Here is a 17159-nt window from a genome sequence, read left to right on the forward strand (position 1 = left end):
AAAATCATATAATGTATGAAGTATGGTAACAATGTTTTTGAATAAGGGAAAGAGAATGGGTGTTTTAACCATCCCCCAAGCTTGATATGTTTGAAGGAATGTCCTAATGTTCTAATTTGTTGTATGCAAAAGTTTAGGAGAGAGACATGTAGACTGTTATGATTTTATTAATAGTACCATGGGTGTAAATGCATAAACGGGCATGGCTCTTGTGTAGGTTACAGTTATATGAGGTGGGGGGATTTACATGACAGGCAGGGGACAGAAAACATTAAAAGATTCACCCTGCTAGTTTATGGCCCACCATTCCGAAGGCCTGGCTTTTAAGGGACCCTGGGGAGATGCCCTCCAGGATGTATACAAAAAGTTAGAGCTTCAAAGGGGATTCTTTGACTATAACCAGATATTCTGTCACTGAGCAAAGGGGGTTTAGCCAGGTGGTATTATAAGATGGTGCAGGCCATGGGGAAGTGGTTCTCTGCTGTAACATCAAGAAGGAGGGGGTGGAGGTGAAGAGGAGTTTTATCACCATCACAGATTTTAACTCCGCTCAAGATGCATCAGTTCTAAGAGATCCATCTAAGTATTTCATGAGTCCATCAGTTCCATCTTGTGTGATTCACCTGAGATTCATTCCCATTGGAGAAGTTCCACCTCTGGAGTAAATCGTCTAAATTTCTCAGAGGATAAGTTACCGGAATTCACCAGCAAGAGGCCACAGGAATGAAAAGTGGCCTGGAATATTTTGCTGTGTGTTTGCTATTAAGAAAGATTAGTTTTGTTTTCCCAGTTTCTAAAGTAAGTGTTTCTTTTTACTGTATTTTTGTGTAATATAGTTGTGTGCGTTCATTAGGTGAATAAACACAATTTATTTTTATCTCTCTGCTTGCTCAATCAATGATCCCGGTAACTAAAAGTCGTAATAAGCTGGGTCCATCGTGACACAGAACCATGAGCAATACATAGTGATAAGATACATCTATAGTCCGTCTATTGAGTCCAGTTTGTATGTGGGATATACCAACTCACCTGATGTTCTGTGCAGAGGATGACAAGGGGTGGAAGAATCGTGACCTCAGGTGCTTGAGAATGGGCCCTATAATGATGGGGCCAACACCCAAGGGGTGCATAGGTCACCTCCCATTACTCCATTCTGGTGAATGGAAATACCGTGACCACACTGGCTGAGGATAGAATAAATCAGCAGCATGCTAGAGCAATCCAAGTCGGATGTTTGAAAATATCGTGGTGAAAGAGGCCAAGCACAGCAAAAAGGATGAAGGGCTGGAGGCAGGTAAAATTATTTATTAAATAGGATTTAACAGCCAAAAAATCGACAGACAAACAGGATAGGTCCTCTGACGCCTTTCTTGCCATGGAGGCGCTTTGTCAACGAGTGATCTGAGCTCTGAAAAAACAAATCTTAAATAGCATCTCACGATTGGAAGGTAGTTTGCACCACCCTCACCTGATCTCTCTGATTGTCTAGGATCAGGTGAATGACGACGGAAGCCCATAGCTCAGAACTACTGGGTCCGCCCGGAGACCAACATATTAAGGGTTAACAACTTCACGTACGTGTTTAAAACACATATTGGTCACAATGCTAGTGCTGTAATGGTGACTGTATAAGAATATGCGAAGACAATGTAGCAACAAAGTCTTTATAACACCATAATAGAACCACAATTAACCCAAGTGAAACATTGTGAACAATTAGAAAAAAAATCTATGATTACAAAGCTACAATGCAGAACACTAAAAAAATAGGAAGAACAAATAAAACCAGCAAATAAAGTTGTACAGAAACTATAATGAAAAATAAAGTTGTAATATAAACAACTACGTGTAGAAGATGGATAACGCATACATAATCATTCACATCAAGTGTTGTGTGTAAAAATGATATGTAAATTATATGTAAAATACACTTAGAATATCTATGAAACATCAATAAACATCATGTTTATTATAAACCTGTCCAGATAAGACAGTTAGGCAACATAATGTGTTATTTTTATATATATATATCTATAGATTTAGATTGATAGATTTATAGATTTAGATATATGCTATCTAAAGTGGTTAAATCTTCTTGCTGTGACACTTTGAACAAGGTGTCTGGGCACCTTAACATGTGCTGCCCATGCGCGAGAACTTGCCCCTACGCTACTGTTCAATGAGGAATAGAACTCCTCTGAGGGCTACCTTACCCTTTCAAAAATGGCCGCCGTAACAGGGCAATTTACACTGCACATGTGCGGGATGCAAGGGATAAGTCTCGTGAGACTGTTCACTCATGATAATGATGTCACTAATGGCAAAATCCTATGACCACAACAAAGATGGCGGGCGCAACAGCTATATTACAAGTGCCCATGTGTGGAGCTTGGTGCACAACTCTCGCGAGAGTTTGATAGGACACCTCGCTTCAGGAAGTGGATACTGGGATTATCCCAGCACTAATACACCTTTCAATACAGCTGCCGGAACACCGCTGACACTAATTAGGAGCTTGTATCAAGTAATGAAATTGATTATATGTGCTTTATGTGTTTTTTGGCGCGAATTTTGCAATTGTCTGCTTACTATTTAAATGCCCCTGCCACATAGCCTTAGTACCACTCGTGAGGAAGGCTTAGTTGCCGAAACGCGTTAGTGGGCTAATTTTAATTTTTGCTGCTGTTGATCCTGCCTGCCTCTGCCCTATTTTGGACAACCAACTAAGTCCTATATTTTTGGACTTTTCCAGTGGACTGTGCTGTGCTGATTTATGTATGCAGTATCTTTACATCAAGGAGCTGAGTATCTTGGGTTATTATATCCCTCCCTGTTTTTGTTTCCCATCTGCTCTAATATATGTATTTGGGTCACTAAATATACATACCTTTATGTCTCCTTTGCCCTAGCATTACCTGAGTTGCAATAGGTTTACACCTTGCTAGTGATATTCTTTACTGCTATCAGCATAACACTCATGTTATTTTCTGTAAGAATTTTTTCATGCATATATATGTAGACCTGTGATGCTCTATAGTTTCTTATACATGTGGTGACCGGCCGGTCCATATTGCCTTATTGTGGGAACTTCTGTTCCCACAGTAAGCTAGTTTCATAAGGGCATTATATCTTTTTGGGTCCATTATTATATGTTGCATTCTATGTTTTTCTGTTTTTCTTTGTCCATTGGTTTTTTCATTATTCATTAGTCAGGCAGGCTCTCCAGTTAGTTGTTTGTATGTCTGTTATTTTTTTCTAATTTAATTAAAGTACCCCTTTTATTCTTTGCAAACATTTGTCTGAGTGCTAATTTAGAGGTTTTCTTTTTTGTGTTTCCATATATATATGTGTGTGTGTGTGTGTGTGTATGTAGAAAAAACATCCTAGGTAGCTCTAAAAAAATGTTGCAACATATAACAATATATATGAAATCTGTTGCACCGCAAACAATTTAAGGAATGCTGACAATCCTATAAAGCTATGAAATTTAATATGAACAAAATGCTGTAATCGATAAATTATTCATTGTAAATAGACCAAAGATTACATAAAGATTATGTGACATTGCCGAAGGATTATATGACATTTCAAAAATAATCAATGACAAATAGATACCACATGTAACGACGTGTGTTCAGTAACCAAACTGTCAAAAAGGGAAACCCCTTAAAGTTGTTGATACTAAATAGGTGACACAATGAACCTGGGGTAAATAACTCCCTATATGATAGGAAGGGATCAAACATGGCATAGAAATAATTACATAGATCAAAAAGCTGCATTTATAGGAGTTACACAAAGAAAAACCTATACATTGTCCTAAATAAGCCTTGCAGAGGTGGCCATTACACACGGTATTGGGGTTGTCAGCCGGGCTTCTCCTTTATTATATCAGGCTATATATATATATACAGTATATATGTGACACATTTACTCATTAGTGGCTACCCCTACTGTGACAATCATTATTAGATAAAAACAAGTAGAGGGATTCTTCACAAGCCAATGAATTAAATAAGGTTGTATAATATTAAAAGCACTGTTCTGTAATGTAAATAAACCACATATGTATTTGCCAAGACCCATTCCAGTTATAAAAACTACCAATATACATTTATACCAGCAGGGTGTAATGTGTCTAAACTAAAGATCCAGAACATTTGTCCTTTGTTGAGCATGTTTAATCTCCCCCAAAGGGGGGAGTGTAGTATATGCTTCTTAGTGATGTTGATTATAGCAAATACTCTGTTTTGTTTACCCTGTTGGCATTTGCTAATACAGTAAACAAGAAATGCAAACATTTTTAATTTGTGTATCAATTTTTATTATAAGTTAATGATAATTTTCTATAAACTGATGCAATGATTAATATTCATACACTGTAAGAGGGGTTATTTTCCCCTAACTGGAGTCAACTCACTCCTATTGGTTCCACACATGCCATTGTTATATTTTTTATTTTAAAGCCCTTTGTTTTATCAGCTGTTCCTAATAAAGTATACTTTTAATTGATTCATACATCATCCAAGTTCAGTGTGAGTGTGCTAACATAGTGGGGTTCTTTTTCTTCTCCAGTTTGTTACCAAAGTAAAGGTAACCCACTGGTCTAATTAAATAGCTTTTAAGCTTTAAACCTTGAACAAAAGTTTTCGTGTTTGTAATCAGTAGGGGAAGGCGTTCTAGATATTCTACTTATACATTTAAATGACATCACTGATTGATATAATGACTTTACTGAAGCTTGTTAGTGATATTGATTGTAGCAAATAGTCTCTTTAGACATTTGCCAAAGCAAACATTTTTAATATAAGTAAATGATACTTCAATATAAACTGATGCAAACCGTATGATATGGAATTTGTCAAAACATTACAGTGCAATATCTGTTTATTTTAAACTGACTGCAGGATAGTCAAATAACACACTTCTAAGTACATTCTGAATTTATTTAAATTATGAAAAGTAAAAAAACAAGAATATACAAGTGCTGTTAATTTGTTATAAATATATAAATTCATCTGTAATTTAATGAAAATTATGTGTTTATTTTAAATAAAATCACATCTCATTGTATTAGACTGAAGGTTTGCCCAAGAATTTGGTTACATGTTCAATAGCATTTCCCCTTTGTTATTGTGTGAAAGGAGACAGTGGTTATTCTGCGCTTCCCAATAGTCTTTGTTGATTGTTTATGGCTTTGCACTTGTATGAACTTCAACACTTACCAGAGCTTATCAGGGCTTAATGAATTGTCACCTTAGAGTGTAAGAGGTGCAAATAATCCTTACATCAACAAAAGTAGTCACTATTAAGAAAAGTCACATTTTTGTTTTAGAACTATCTAATATTAGGGAAACCTGCAACCCGTTGCTTTGTCATTAAGGAGATAACAATCATTTCTGCAAGTTTAGCATAACTATAAATACATGTTATCTGAATTATATGTGTTCCATGTGTTGAGTGGCAAGTTATAATTATTTGCTATGATTACAGTATTATAGTATCATACTTCAAATGTTGTATACAATAATTACTATGCTGTATTTGAAAATCCAAATTTTTAAGACCTTGATAGTGGCTTCTTGTAAGTTATATTACAACTGATTTTAGATTTCAACAAAGAGCGATCTTCCTAATTCAATAAAGAAAACTAAATGGATAATGGCATTGATTTAGGAAATGCAATAATTGGGCATGTCAATATAGCAAATTGTTCAAAATAATCAGTAACTACGAAGACAATGTAGCAACAAAGTCTTTATAACACCATAATAGACCCACAATTAACCCAAGTGAAACATTGTGAACAATTAGAAAAAAAATCTATGATTACAAAGCTACAATGCAGAACATTATAAAATAGGAAGAACAAATAAAACCAGCAAATAAAGTTGTACAGAAACTATAATGAAAAATAAAGTTGTAATATAAACAACTACGTGTAGAAGATGGATAACGCATACATAATCATTCACATCAAGTGTTGTGTGTAAAAATGATATGTAAATTATATGTAAAATACACTTAGAATATCTATGAAACACCAATAAACATCATGTTTATTATAAACCTGTCCAGATAAGACAGTTAGGCAACATAATGTGTTATTTATATATATATATATATATATATATATATATATATATATATAGTGTGTGTGTTGTGTGTATGTAGAAAAAACATCCTAGGTAGCTCTAAAAAAATGTTGCAACATATAACAATATATATGAAATCTGTTGCACCGCAAACAATTTAAGGAATGCTGACAATCCTATAAAGCTATGAAATTTAATATGAACAAAATGCTGTAATCGATAAATTATTCATTGTAAATAGACCAAAGATTACATAAAGATTATGTGACATTGCCGAAGGATTATATGACATTTCAAAAATAATCAATGACAAATAGATACCACATGTAACGACGTGTGTTCAGTAACCAAACTGTCAAAAAGGGAACCCCCTTAAAGTTGTTGATACTAAATAGGTGACACAATGAACCTGGGGTAAATAACTCCCTATATGATAGGAAGGGATCAAACATGGCATAGAAATAATTACATAGATCAAAAAGCTGCATTTATAGGAGTTACACAAAGAAAAACCTATACATTGTCCTAAATAAGCCTTGCAGAGGTGGCCATTACACACGGTATTGGGGTTGTCAGCCGGGCTTCTCCTTTATTATATCAGGCTATATATATATATACAGTATATATGTGACACATTTACTCATTAGTGGCTACCCCTACTGTGACAATCATTATTAGATAAAAACAAGTAGAGGGATTCTTCACAAGCCAATGAATTAAATAAGGTTGTATAATATTAAAAGCACTGTTCTGTAATGTAAATAAACCACATATGTATTTGCCAAGACCCATTCCAGTTATAAAAACTCCCAATATACATTTATACCAGCAGGGTGTAATGTGTCTAAACTAAAGATCCAGAACATTTGTCCTTTGTTGAGCATGTTTAATCTCCCCCAAAGGGGGGAGTGTAGTATATGCTTCTTAGTGATGTTGATTATAGCAAATACTCTGTTTTGTTTACCCTGTTGGCATTTGCTAATACAGTAAACAAGAAATGCAAACATTTTTAATTTGTGTATCAATTTTTATTATAAGTTAATGATAATTTTCTATAAACTGATGCAATGTTTAATATTCATACACTGTAAGAGGGATTATTTTTCCCTAACTGGAGTCAACTCACTCCTATTGGTTCCACACATGCCATTGTTATATTTTTTATTTTAAAGCCCTTTGTTTTATCAGCTGTTCCTAATAAAGTATACTTTTAATTGATTCATACATCATCCAAGTTCAGTGTGTGTGTGCTAACATAGTGGGGTTCTTTTTCTTCTCCAGTTTGTTACCAAAGTAAAGGTAACCCACTGGTCTAATTAAATAGCTTTTAAGCTTTAAACCTTGAACAAAAGTTTTCATGTTTGTAATCAGTAGGGGAAGGTGTTCCAGATATTCTACTTATACATTTAAATGACATCACTGTGTCATGTGTCATGATGACTTTACTGAAGCTTGTTAGTGATATTGATTGTAGCAAATAGTCTCTTTAGACATTTGCCAAAGCAAACATTTTTAATATAAGTAAATGATACTTCAATATAAACTGATGCAAACCGTATGATATGGAATTTGTCAAAACATTACAGTGCAATATCTGTTTATTTTAAACTGACTGCAGGATAGTCAAATAACACACTTCTAAGTACATTCTGAATTTATTTAAATTATGAAAAGTAAAAAAACAAGAATATACAAGTGCTGTTAATTTGTTATAAATATATAAATTCATCTGTAATTTAATGAAAATTATGTGTTTATTTTAAATAAAATCACATCTCATTGTATTAGACTGAAGGTTTGCCCAAGAATTTGGTTACATGTTCAATAGCATTTCCCCTTTGTTATTGTGTGAAAGGAGACAGTGGTTATTCTGCGCTTCCCAATAGTCTTTGTTGATTGTTTATGGCTTTGCACTTGTATGAACTTCAACACTTACCAGAGCTTATCAGGGCTTAATGAATTGTCACCTTAGAGTGTAAGAGGTGCAAATAATCCTTACATCAACAAAAGTAGTCACTATTAAGAAAAGTCACATTTTTGTTTTAGAACTATCTAATATTAGGGAAACCTGCAACCCGTTGCTTTGTCATTAAGGAGATAACAATCATTTCTGCAAGTTTAGCATAACTATAAATACATGTTATCTGAATTATATGTGTTCCATGTGTTGAGTGGCAAGTTATAATTATTTGCTATGATTACAGTATTATAGTATCATACTTCAAATGTTGTATACAATAATTACTATGCTGTATTTGAAAATCCAAATTTTTAAGACCTTAATAGTGGCTTCTTGTAAGTTATATTACAACTGATTTTAGATTTCAACAAAGAGCGATCTTCCTAATTCAATAAAGAAAACTAAATGGATAATGGCATTGATTTAGGAAATGCAATAATTGGGCATGTCAATATAGCAAATTGTTCAAAATAATCAGTAACTACGAAGACAATGTAGCAACAAAGTCTTTATAACACCATAATAGACCCACAATTAACCCAAGTGAAACATTGTGAACAATTAGAAAAAAAATCTATGATTACAAAGCTACAATGCAGAACATTATAAAATAGGAAGAACAAATAAAACCAGCAAATAAAGTTGTACAGAAACTATAATGAAAAATAAAGTTGTAATATAAACAACTACGTGTAGAAGATGGATAACGCATACATAATCATTCACATCAAGTGTTGTGTGTAAAAATGATATGTAAATTATATGTAAAATACACTTAGAATATCTATGAAACACCAATAAACATCATGTTTATTATAAACCTGTCCAGATAAGACAGTTAGGCAACATAATGTGTTATTTATATATATATATATATATATATATATATATATATATATATATATAGTGTGTGTGTTGTGTGTATGTAGAAAAAACATCCTAGGTAGCTCTAAAAAAATGTTGCAACATATAACAATATATATGAAATCTGTTGCACCGCAAACAATTTAAGGAATGCTGACAATCCTATAAAGCTATGAAATTTAATATGAACAAAATGCTGTAATCGATAAATTATTCATTGTAAATAGACCAAAGATTACATAAAGATTATGTGACATTGCCGAAGGATTATATGACATTTCAAAAATAATCAATGACAAATAGATACCACATGTAACGACGTGTGTTCAGTAACCAAACTGTCAAAAAGGGAACCCCTTAAAGTTGTTGATACTAAATAGGTGACACAGTGAACCTGGGGTAAATAACTCCCTATATGATAGGAAGGGATCAAACATGGCATAGAAATAATTACATAGATCAAAAAGCTGCATTTATAGGAGTTACTCAAAGAAAAACCTATACATTGTCCTAAATAAGCCTTGCAGAGGTGGCCATTACACACGGTATTGGGGTTGTCAGCCGGGCTTCTCCTTTATTATATCAGGCTATATATATATATACAGTATATATGTGACACATTTACTCATTAGTGGCTACCCCTACTGTGACAATCATTATTAGATAAAAACAAGTAGAGGGATTCTTCACAAGCCAATGAATTAAATAAGGTTGTATAATATTAAAAGCACTGTTCTGTAATGTAAATAAACCACATATGTATTTGCCAAGACCCATTCCAGTTATAAAAACTCCCAATATACATTTATACCAGCAGGGTGTAATGTGTCTAAACTAAAGATCCAGAACATTTGTCCTTTGTTGAGCATGTTTAATCTCCCCCAAAGGGGGGAGTGTAGTATATGCTTCTTAGTGATGTTGATTATAGCAAATACTCTGTTTTGTTTACCCTGTTGGCATTTGCTAATACAGTAAACAAGAAATGCAAACATTTTTAATTTGTGTATCAATTTTTATTATAAGTTAATGATAATTTTCTATAAACTGATGCAATGTTTAATATTCATACACTGTAAGAGGGATTATTTTTCCCTAACCGGAGTCAACTCACTCCTGTTGGTTCCACACGTGCCATTGTTATATTTTTTATTTTAAAGCCCTTTGTTTTATCAGCTGTTCCTAATAAAGTATACTTTTAATTGATTCATACATCATCCAAGTTCAGTGTGTGTGTGCTAACATAGTGGGGTTCTTTTTCTTCTCCAGTTTGTTACCAAAGTAAAGGTAACCCACTGGTCTAATTAAATAGCTTTTAAGCTTTAAACCTTGAACAAAAGTTTTCATGTTTGTAATCAGTAGGGGAAGGTGTTCCAGATATTCTACTTATACATTTAAATGACATCACTGTATCATGTGTCATGATGACTTTACTGAAGCTTGTTAGTGATATTGATTGTAGCAAATAGTCTCTTTAGACATTTGCCAAAGCAAACATTTTTAATATAAGTAAATGATACTTCAATATAAACTGATGCAAACTGTATGATATGGAATTTGTCAAAACATTACAGTGCAATATCTGTTTATTTTAAACTGACTGCAGGATAGTCAAATAACACACTTCTAAGTACATTCTGAATTTATTTAAATTATGAAAAGTAAAAAAACAAGAATATACAAGTGCTGTTAATTTGTTATAAATATATAAATTCATCTGTAATTTAATGAAAATTATGTGTTTATTTAAATAAAATCACATCTCATTGTATTAGACTGAAGGTTTGCCCAAGAATTTGGTTACATGTTCAATAGCATTTCCCCTTTGTTATTGTGTGAAAGGAGACAGTGGTTATTCTGCGCTTCCCAATAGTCTTTGTTGATTGTTTATGGCTTTGCACTTGTATGAACTTCAACACTTACCAGAGCTTATCAGGGCTTAATGAATTGTCACCTTAGAGTGTAAGAGGTGCAAATAATCCTTACATCAACAAAAGTAGTCAATATTAAGAAAAGTCACATTTTTGTTTTAGAACTATCTAATATTAGGGAAACCTGCAACCCGTTGCTTTGTCATTAAGGAGATAACAATCATTTCTGCAAGTTTAGCATAACTATAAATACATGTTATCTGAATTATATGTGCTCCATGTGTTGAGTGGCAAGTTATAATTTATTTGCTATGATTACAGTATTATAGTATCATACTTTAAATGTTGTATACAATAATTACTATGCTGTATTTGAAAATCCAAATTTTTAAGATCTTGATAGTGGCTTCTTGTAAGTTATATTACAACTGATTTTAGATTTCAACAAAGAGCGATCTTCCTAATTCAATAAAGAAAACTAAATGGATAATGGCATTGATTTAGGAAATGCAATAATTGGGCATGTCAATATAGCAACTTGTTCAAAATAATCAGTAACTACAAGAATGTTGCAATATATTGAACTCTGAACATGAACTAATAGCAGGTTAAAATATATAAAAAAAACACAATGAACAAGACAAACTATACAGTATATGGTTATGTGAAATATATATTTGCTCCATGTGTTTAGTGGCAAGTTATAATTTCTTGCCAAAATTATATTATTATAGTATCACACTTCTAATTATGCATACAATAATTAAAATGCTGTCTTTGAAGACTCAAATTTAGGATCTTGATATTTGTTTCTTTAAAGTAAAGATTGATATCTAAATAGATTAATGTGTCATAAAAAATCTCAATGATATCAATATCAGAACATGAGCTAAATGCACATACACAAGAGAAACCATTAATCTTCATAAGTATGTATGAATAACTTTTCCCGACTGACACAGAGCCTTTTCTTTATTTTAATATAAATTTATATTATGTTTAATGTTCAATATTTTTGCAACATTTTTGTGAGAATTGATTATTTGGAATATTTAGATTGACATGTTAAATGTAATACATTTGCTACAGTTAATTCCATTATCCTCCCCCTTTCTCAGAATTGAACCAGGAAGAGTCCTGTTTGCACAAGTCTAAAATCAGTTGAAAAATAACTAATTCAATTCCTTTCTACTGTATGTGAAAGTGAGTACAGACGAGCACTTGAGAGAAAGCTCCCTTTGCGGCGCACCAAAGTAAAAGTGACTGTATTTTCACGTAGTTTCATTCAATTCCTGTCTACAATTTGTTAAGAGGAGGAGTTATGGAGGCTGTACACAGCTGTGACAGTGTGTGCGTTTACCGGGGCCTGATCCTTCTACTCTCATTCACACCCAATCATCCACATCCCCTGAGCTATTTCTAATAATGCAACTGGGACTCAACACTCCACCATCCCAGCAGGACTTGCCCTGCCGAAGTGAAGCAGCCACCACTGCCAAACCACAAAAAACATGTAGAATTAGCACAAAGTGTAAAGTGCTCGCTTAGGCCTCGGTCCCGCTGCTCTCGTTGGCGCGGGCGGCAATGTAGCGAGTTCCCCACCAGCAGGGGAATCCTCGCGAGCCGGTCCCGGTCCCCACTGGCTGCACAGCTGACTACACGCTGTGGCGCGTCAGCCGCTGGAGACACCAGAGAATGGTGTTTCCTAGCATTGACGCGTGACGTGTGTGGCTGTGAGCCAATGGGGAGGGGAGGCTTCGGGAGGAGGAGAGGCTTCGGGGAGCAGGGAGGAGTGTGGAGTGAAAGCAGGTGAGTGCCTCTCTGTGTGTGTGTCTGAGTGCGTGCGTGCGTGTCTGTGTGTGTATGTGTGTGCCCGAGTGCGTGAGTGCCTGCCTCTGTCTGTGTGTGTGTGTGTGTATGAGTGCGTGAGTGCCTGCCTGTGTGTGCGCGCGTGTGTGTGTATGAGTGCGTGAGTGCCTGCCTGTGTGTGTGTGTGTATGAATGAGTGCCTGCGTGTGTGTGTTTAAACTTACTTTCCAGCTCCAGCCCGAGTCCGTGGAGGGAGGGGGGGGAGAGTAGCGGGTCCCTCCGCTCAAGCCACGCCCCCCCTCCCTGTCAAACCGCCCACCACCCGCCCACCTCCCGCTCCGGCTCACGCTCCCTACAGACCGCATATCGCGGTCTGTGTATCTCAGCGCACCGCCTGTCAGCAGTGCGGGTGCGCTGACTCTGGGAGCGGGGCCTTAGCCTTAGCATGTGAGACGTGGCGGGACTGATGCCTGTATTCTCCAACTATTTTTTTTATGTTACAATGTCTTCACAATTATTTTTATTTATCATAGTTGCCTCGTTATTTAATAGGAACTGTAACTGTTAATAATCCACATTCTCTTCAACTGTCTAATTCAGTGATTTTCAACCGGGTGTCCGAGGCCGCCAGGGAGGTAGAGCTGGGACAACTCTCCCAGCTGCCCCAGACCCGGCGGTAACCCCACATAGCAGTGACACTGTTGGCATTTGCTAAAGCAAACATTTTTAATTTGAGTGTATCAATTTGTATTATAAGTAAATGATACTTCAATATAAACTAATGTAAAACGTATGATACCAGTATGTAATTTGTAAAAACATTATAATGCAATATCTATTTATTTTAAACTAACTACAGAATAGTCAAATAACACACTTCTACATACATTTTGAATCTATTTAAACTATGAAAAGTAAAAAAACAAGAATATAAAAGTGCTGTTAATTTGTTATAAATGTATTAATTCATACTTAATTGTCACCTTACAGGGAGGTAGCGCTGGGACAACTCTCCCAGCTGCCCCAGACCCAGCGGTAACCCCACATAGCAGTGACCTGGCGGCTCCCACACACAGCAGCAGCAGCCGCCCGGTCACAGCTATGCTTCCTCTCCCTGCCAGAACTGGAAGTCGCGTCAACTTTTGTCTGACAGAAGGAAGAGAAAGTATCAAGCAACAGCTCGCGAGTGCCGGCTGCAGTCAAAGTGAGAGAGAGGTGTCAGTGTCAGTGTGTCTGTGTGTATGTGTCAGTGTGTATGTCTGTATGGATATCTTTATTTATATAGCACTATTCATGTACATAGCGCATCCCAGCAGTAATACACTGGTCAGTGTGTATGTGTCAGAGTAAGTGTGTGTCTGTGTGTATGTGTCAGAGTAAGTGTGTGTCTGTGTGTATGTGTCAGAGTAAGTGTGTGTGTCTGTGTGTATGTGACAGAGTAAGTATGTGTCTGTGTGTATGTGTCAGAGTAAGTGTGTGTCTGTGTGTATGTGTCAGAGTAAGTATGTGTCTGTGTGTATGTGTCAGAGTAAGTGTGTGTCTGTGTGTATGTGTCAGAGTAAGTGTGTGTCTGTGTGTATGTGTCAGAGTAAGTGTGTTTTTATTATAAGTAAATGATACTTTACTATAAACTGATGCAAACTGTATGATATGGAATTTGTCAAAACATTACAATGCAATATCTATTTATTTTAAACTGACTACAGAATAGTCAAATAAAACACTTCTAAGTACATTCTGAATCTATTTAAATTATGAAAGTAAAAACAAGAATATACAAGTGCTGTTAATTTGTTATAAATATATAAATTAATCTGTAATTTAATGAAAATGTTGTGTTTATTTTAAATAAAATCACATCTCATTGTATTAGATTGAAGGTTTGCCCAAGAATTTGGTTGCATTTCCCCTTTGTTATAGTGTGAAAGGAGATAGTGGTTATTCTGCGCTTCCCAATAGTCTTTGTTGGTTGTTTATGGCTTTGCAGTTGTATGAACTTCAACACTTACCAGACCTTATCAGGGCTTAATGAGTTGTCACCTTAGAGTGTAAGAGGTGCAAATACTCCTTACATCAACAAAAGTAGTCACTATTAAGAAAAGTCACATTTTTGTTTAATAACTCTCTAATATCAGGGAAACCTGCAACCCGTTGCTTTGTTATTAAGGAGATAACAATCATTTATGCATAGAATGAACCACTAATGTCTCCTTCCACACATTAACAAAGGGGGGATTTATACTGAACATGCAACCAAGATCTAGGGATCCTCCAATCTAGTGCAGTGAGATTTGTATTTAAAATGAACACTTAAAGTTTATTAAATTACAGATAACTATTCATTAATACATTTATAACAAATTAACAGCACTTTTATATTCCTGTTTTTTACCTTTCATAATTTAAATAGATTCCGAATGTACTTAGAAGTGTTTTATTTGACTATCCTGTAGTTAGTGTAAAATAAATACTTTTTGCATTGTAATATTTTTACAAATTACATATCATAAATTTTACATCACCTTATAATAAAGTAGCATTTACTTATATTAGTAATAATAATAATAATAATAATTGATTAAAAAAGGTTGCTTTTCTTGTTCATTGTTATTAAGTTATCAAAGTATAATAATTATTAAATTAGATTTGTACAAACAGGACTCTGAATTATGAAAAGGAGGTGGCTAATGGATTGACTGTAACAAATGTATTAATTTTACATGTCAAGCTAAATATTCAAAATAATCAGTTGTCAAAAAAATGTTGCCAAAATGTTAAACATTCAAACAGAATATAAATGTATATTAAAATAAAGAAAATTTGCTGTGTCAGTCAGGAAAAGTTATTCATACTTATGAAGATCAATTGTTTCTCTTGTATATGTGCATTTAACTTATAATCTATCTGTCTATCTGTCTGTCTGTCTGTCTGTCTGTCTGTCTGGCTGTCTGGCTGTCTGGCTGTCTGGCTGTCTGGCTGTCTGGCTGTCTGGCTGTCTGGCTGTCTGGCTGTCTGGCTGTCTGGCTGTCTGGCTTCAGTAAAGTCATCATATCAACCAGTGATCTCATTTTAATTTATAAATAGATTTTCTGGAAGACCTTCCAATAGTCACAGATGCTGTTTTTACTGAATAACAAGGCAACTATGATAAACAAAGGTACATTTGAAGACATTGGAACATAGAAAAAACATTTGAAGAATGTGTGCACCAATCCCCTTAAAGGATGACCCCATGTCATTTGTACTGCCCTTGGGATGAATAGATATTTTGAAGTCTCCTTTTATTGTCCCTGAATATATTTGTATATAGATATCATATACCCTCTTAGACACTTGTTTTCTAATGTAAACAAATCTAGATAAACTAGTCTCTCCCCATAAATCAGATTTTCCACCCACTTTTTGTAATTTGGTGGCTGTTCACTGCACTTTTTCTAGTTCCATAATGTCTTTTGTAATGGAGAGATGCCCAGTGGGCGGGATAAATTGGTGATTGGTTGTCTACTGTTGTGAGGTGTCAAAAGTAGGAGTGTACCTGTAACTTGACCTATATAATAGAGCAGAAGGAAGATGCTCTACACATTGAATACACATTCATTAGTAGTTCAGTACATTCTGAATAGCAGCCATGACCAAAAAAATTAGAATAAAAACTAGCTTTGAAATAAGGCAGATGTTTACAAAGGGATCCACAATAAGGGACATCCAACAGTGGCTGCAGCAAAGGGACATACATGTGACACAACGCTGTGTTCGGCATCATGCCACAGGGAAGGCAAAGCTTTACAAGTTTTTCAAAGAGGGCAGAAATGAGTAAGTACAGTACACTACTGTATACACTTTTACCCTAATGTTTTTCTTCACAAAGCCACACAGTACGCCTGAGCATCTGCACTCTTTTAATCCATTTCATTTTCCTAATTTTGTCTTTCACAGTGAAACGATGCGGCTGGTGGAGGAGATCAGCCGGGGAAATTATGATCGGCCTATTGCAGAAGTTCAGGATACTCTGAAGCAAAAGCATGATATTCCAGTGTCTGAGCCCAGCAGCAAACGAATGAGACACGATTTGGGCGAGACCTTGGGACCTGTAAGGTAAAGTACAAATAAAGTACATTAAGTTTTAATGTCTCTGTTTACCTAACCTGTAGCAGGTTTATTATGTATGGCTTATTATGGGAAGTACTGTACTGCAGCATATTTTGAGGAACACATGAAGGAGGGAGGGAGAGGGAATATTCCAGCAAAGGAATGTCTTTGTTTCCTAATAACTGTGTTTTAGGAAGGGCTGTTTTTGTCTAAAGTAGCCAAATCCTAAATTCCTAATGTATATGTTTTATTTCATTATTTAGCAAATGTTTTAACAGAAAGTAATACATTGAGTTACCTCTCGTTTTCAAGTATGTCCTGGGCACTGAGTGATTATGAGAAATAATGCATGGTTACAAATAGATAGTTACATTAAGTGAACAGGGTTATACATTATATTCAAGACATAGTATGCACAGTTAGAGATAATATATATTATGGGCGTATGTAACAGTTACCGACCTGATTAAAATA

The 17159-nt window shown here is 35.0% G+C and overlaps 1 protein-coding gene across 1 annotated transcript in view; it reads left to right on the forward strand.

The window, feature by feature from the left end:
- The first annotated feature begins 2131 nt into the window (after positions 1-2131).
- LOC142465264 (uncharacterized) overlaps positions 2132-17159 on the forward strand; it is an 84487-nt gene continuing 69459 nt past the window's right edge. The window contains exons 1-2 of the mRNA XM_075569276.1: positions 2132-2524; positions 16533-16691. Of these exons, the coding sequence (XP_075425391.1) occupies positions 16540-16691 (152 nt within the window). The 5' untranslated portion in view covers positions 2132-2524; positions 16533-16539. The remainder of the gene's footprint in view (positions 2525-16532; positions 16692-17159) is intronic.

Source organism: Ascaphus truei, chromosome 13 (assembly GCF_040206685.1).
Source record: "Ascaphus truei isolate aAscTru1 chromosome 13, aAscTru1.hap1, whole genome shotgun sequence".
Taxonomy (NCBI): domain Eukaryota; kingdom Metazoa; phylum Chordata; class Amphibia; order Anura; family Ascaphidae; genus Ascaphus; species Ascaphus truei.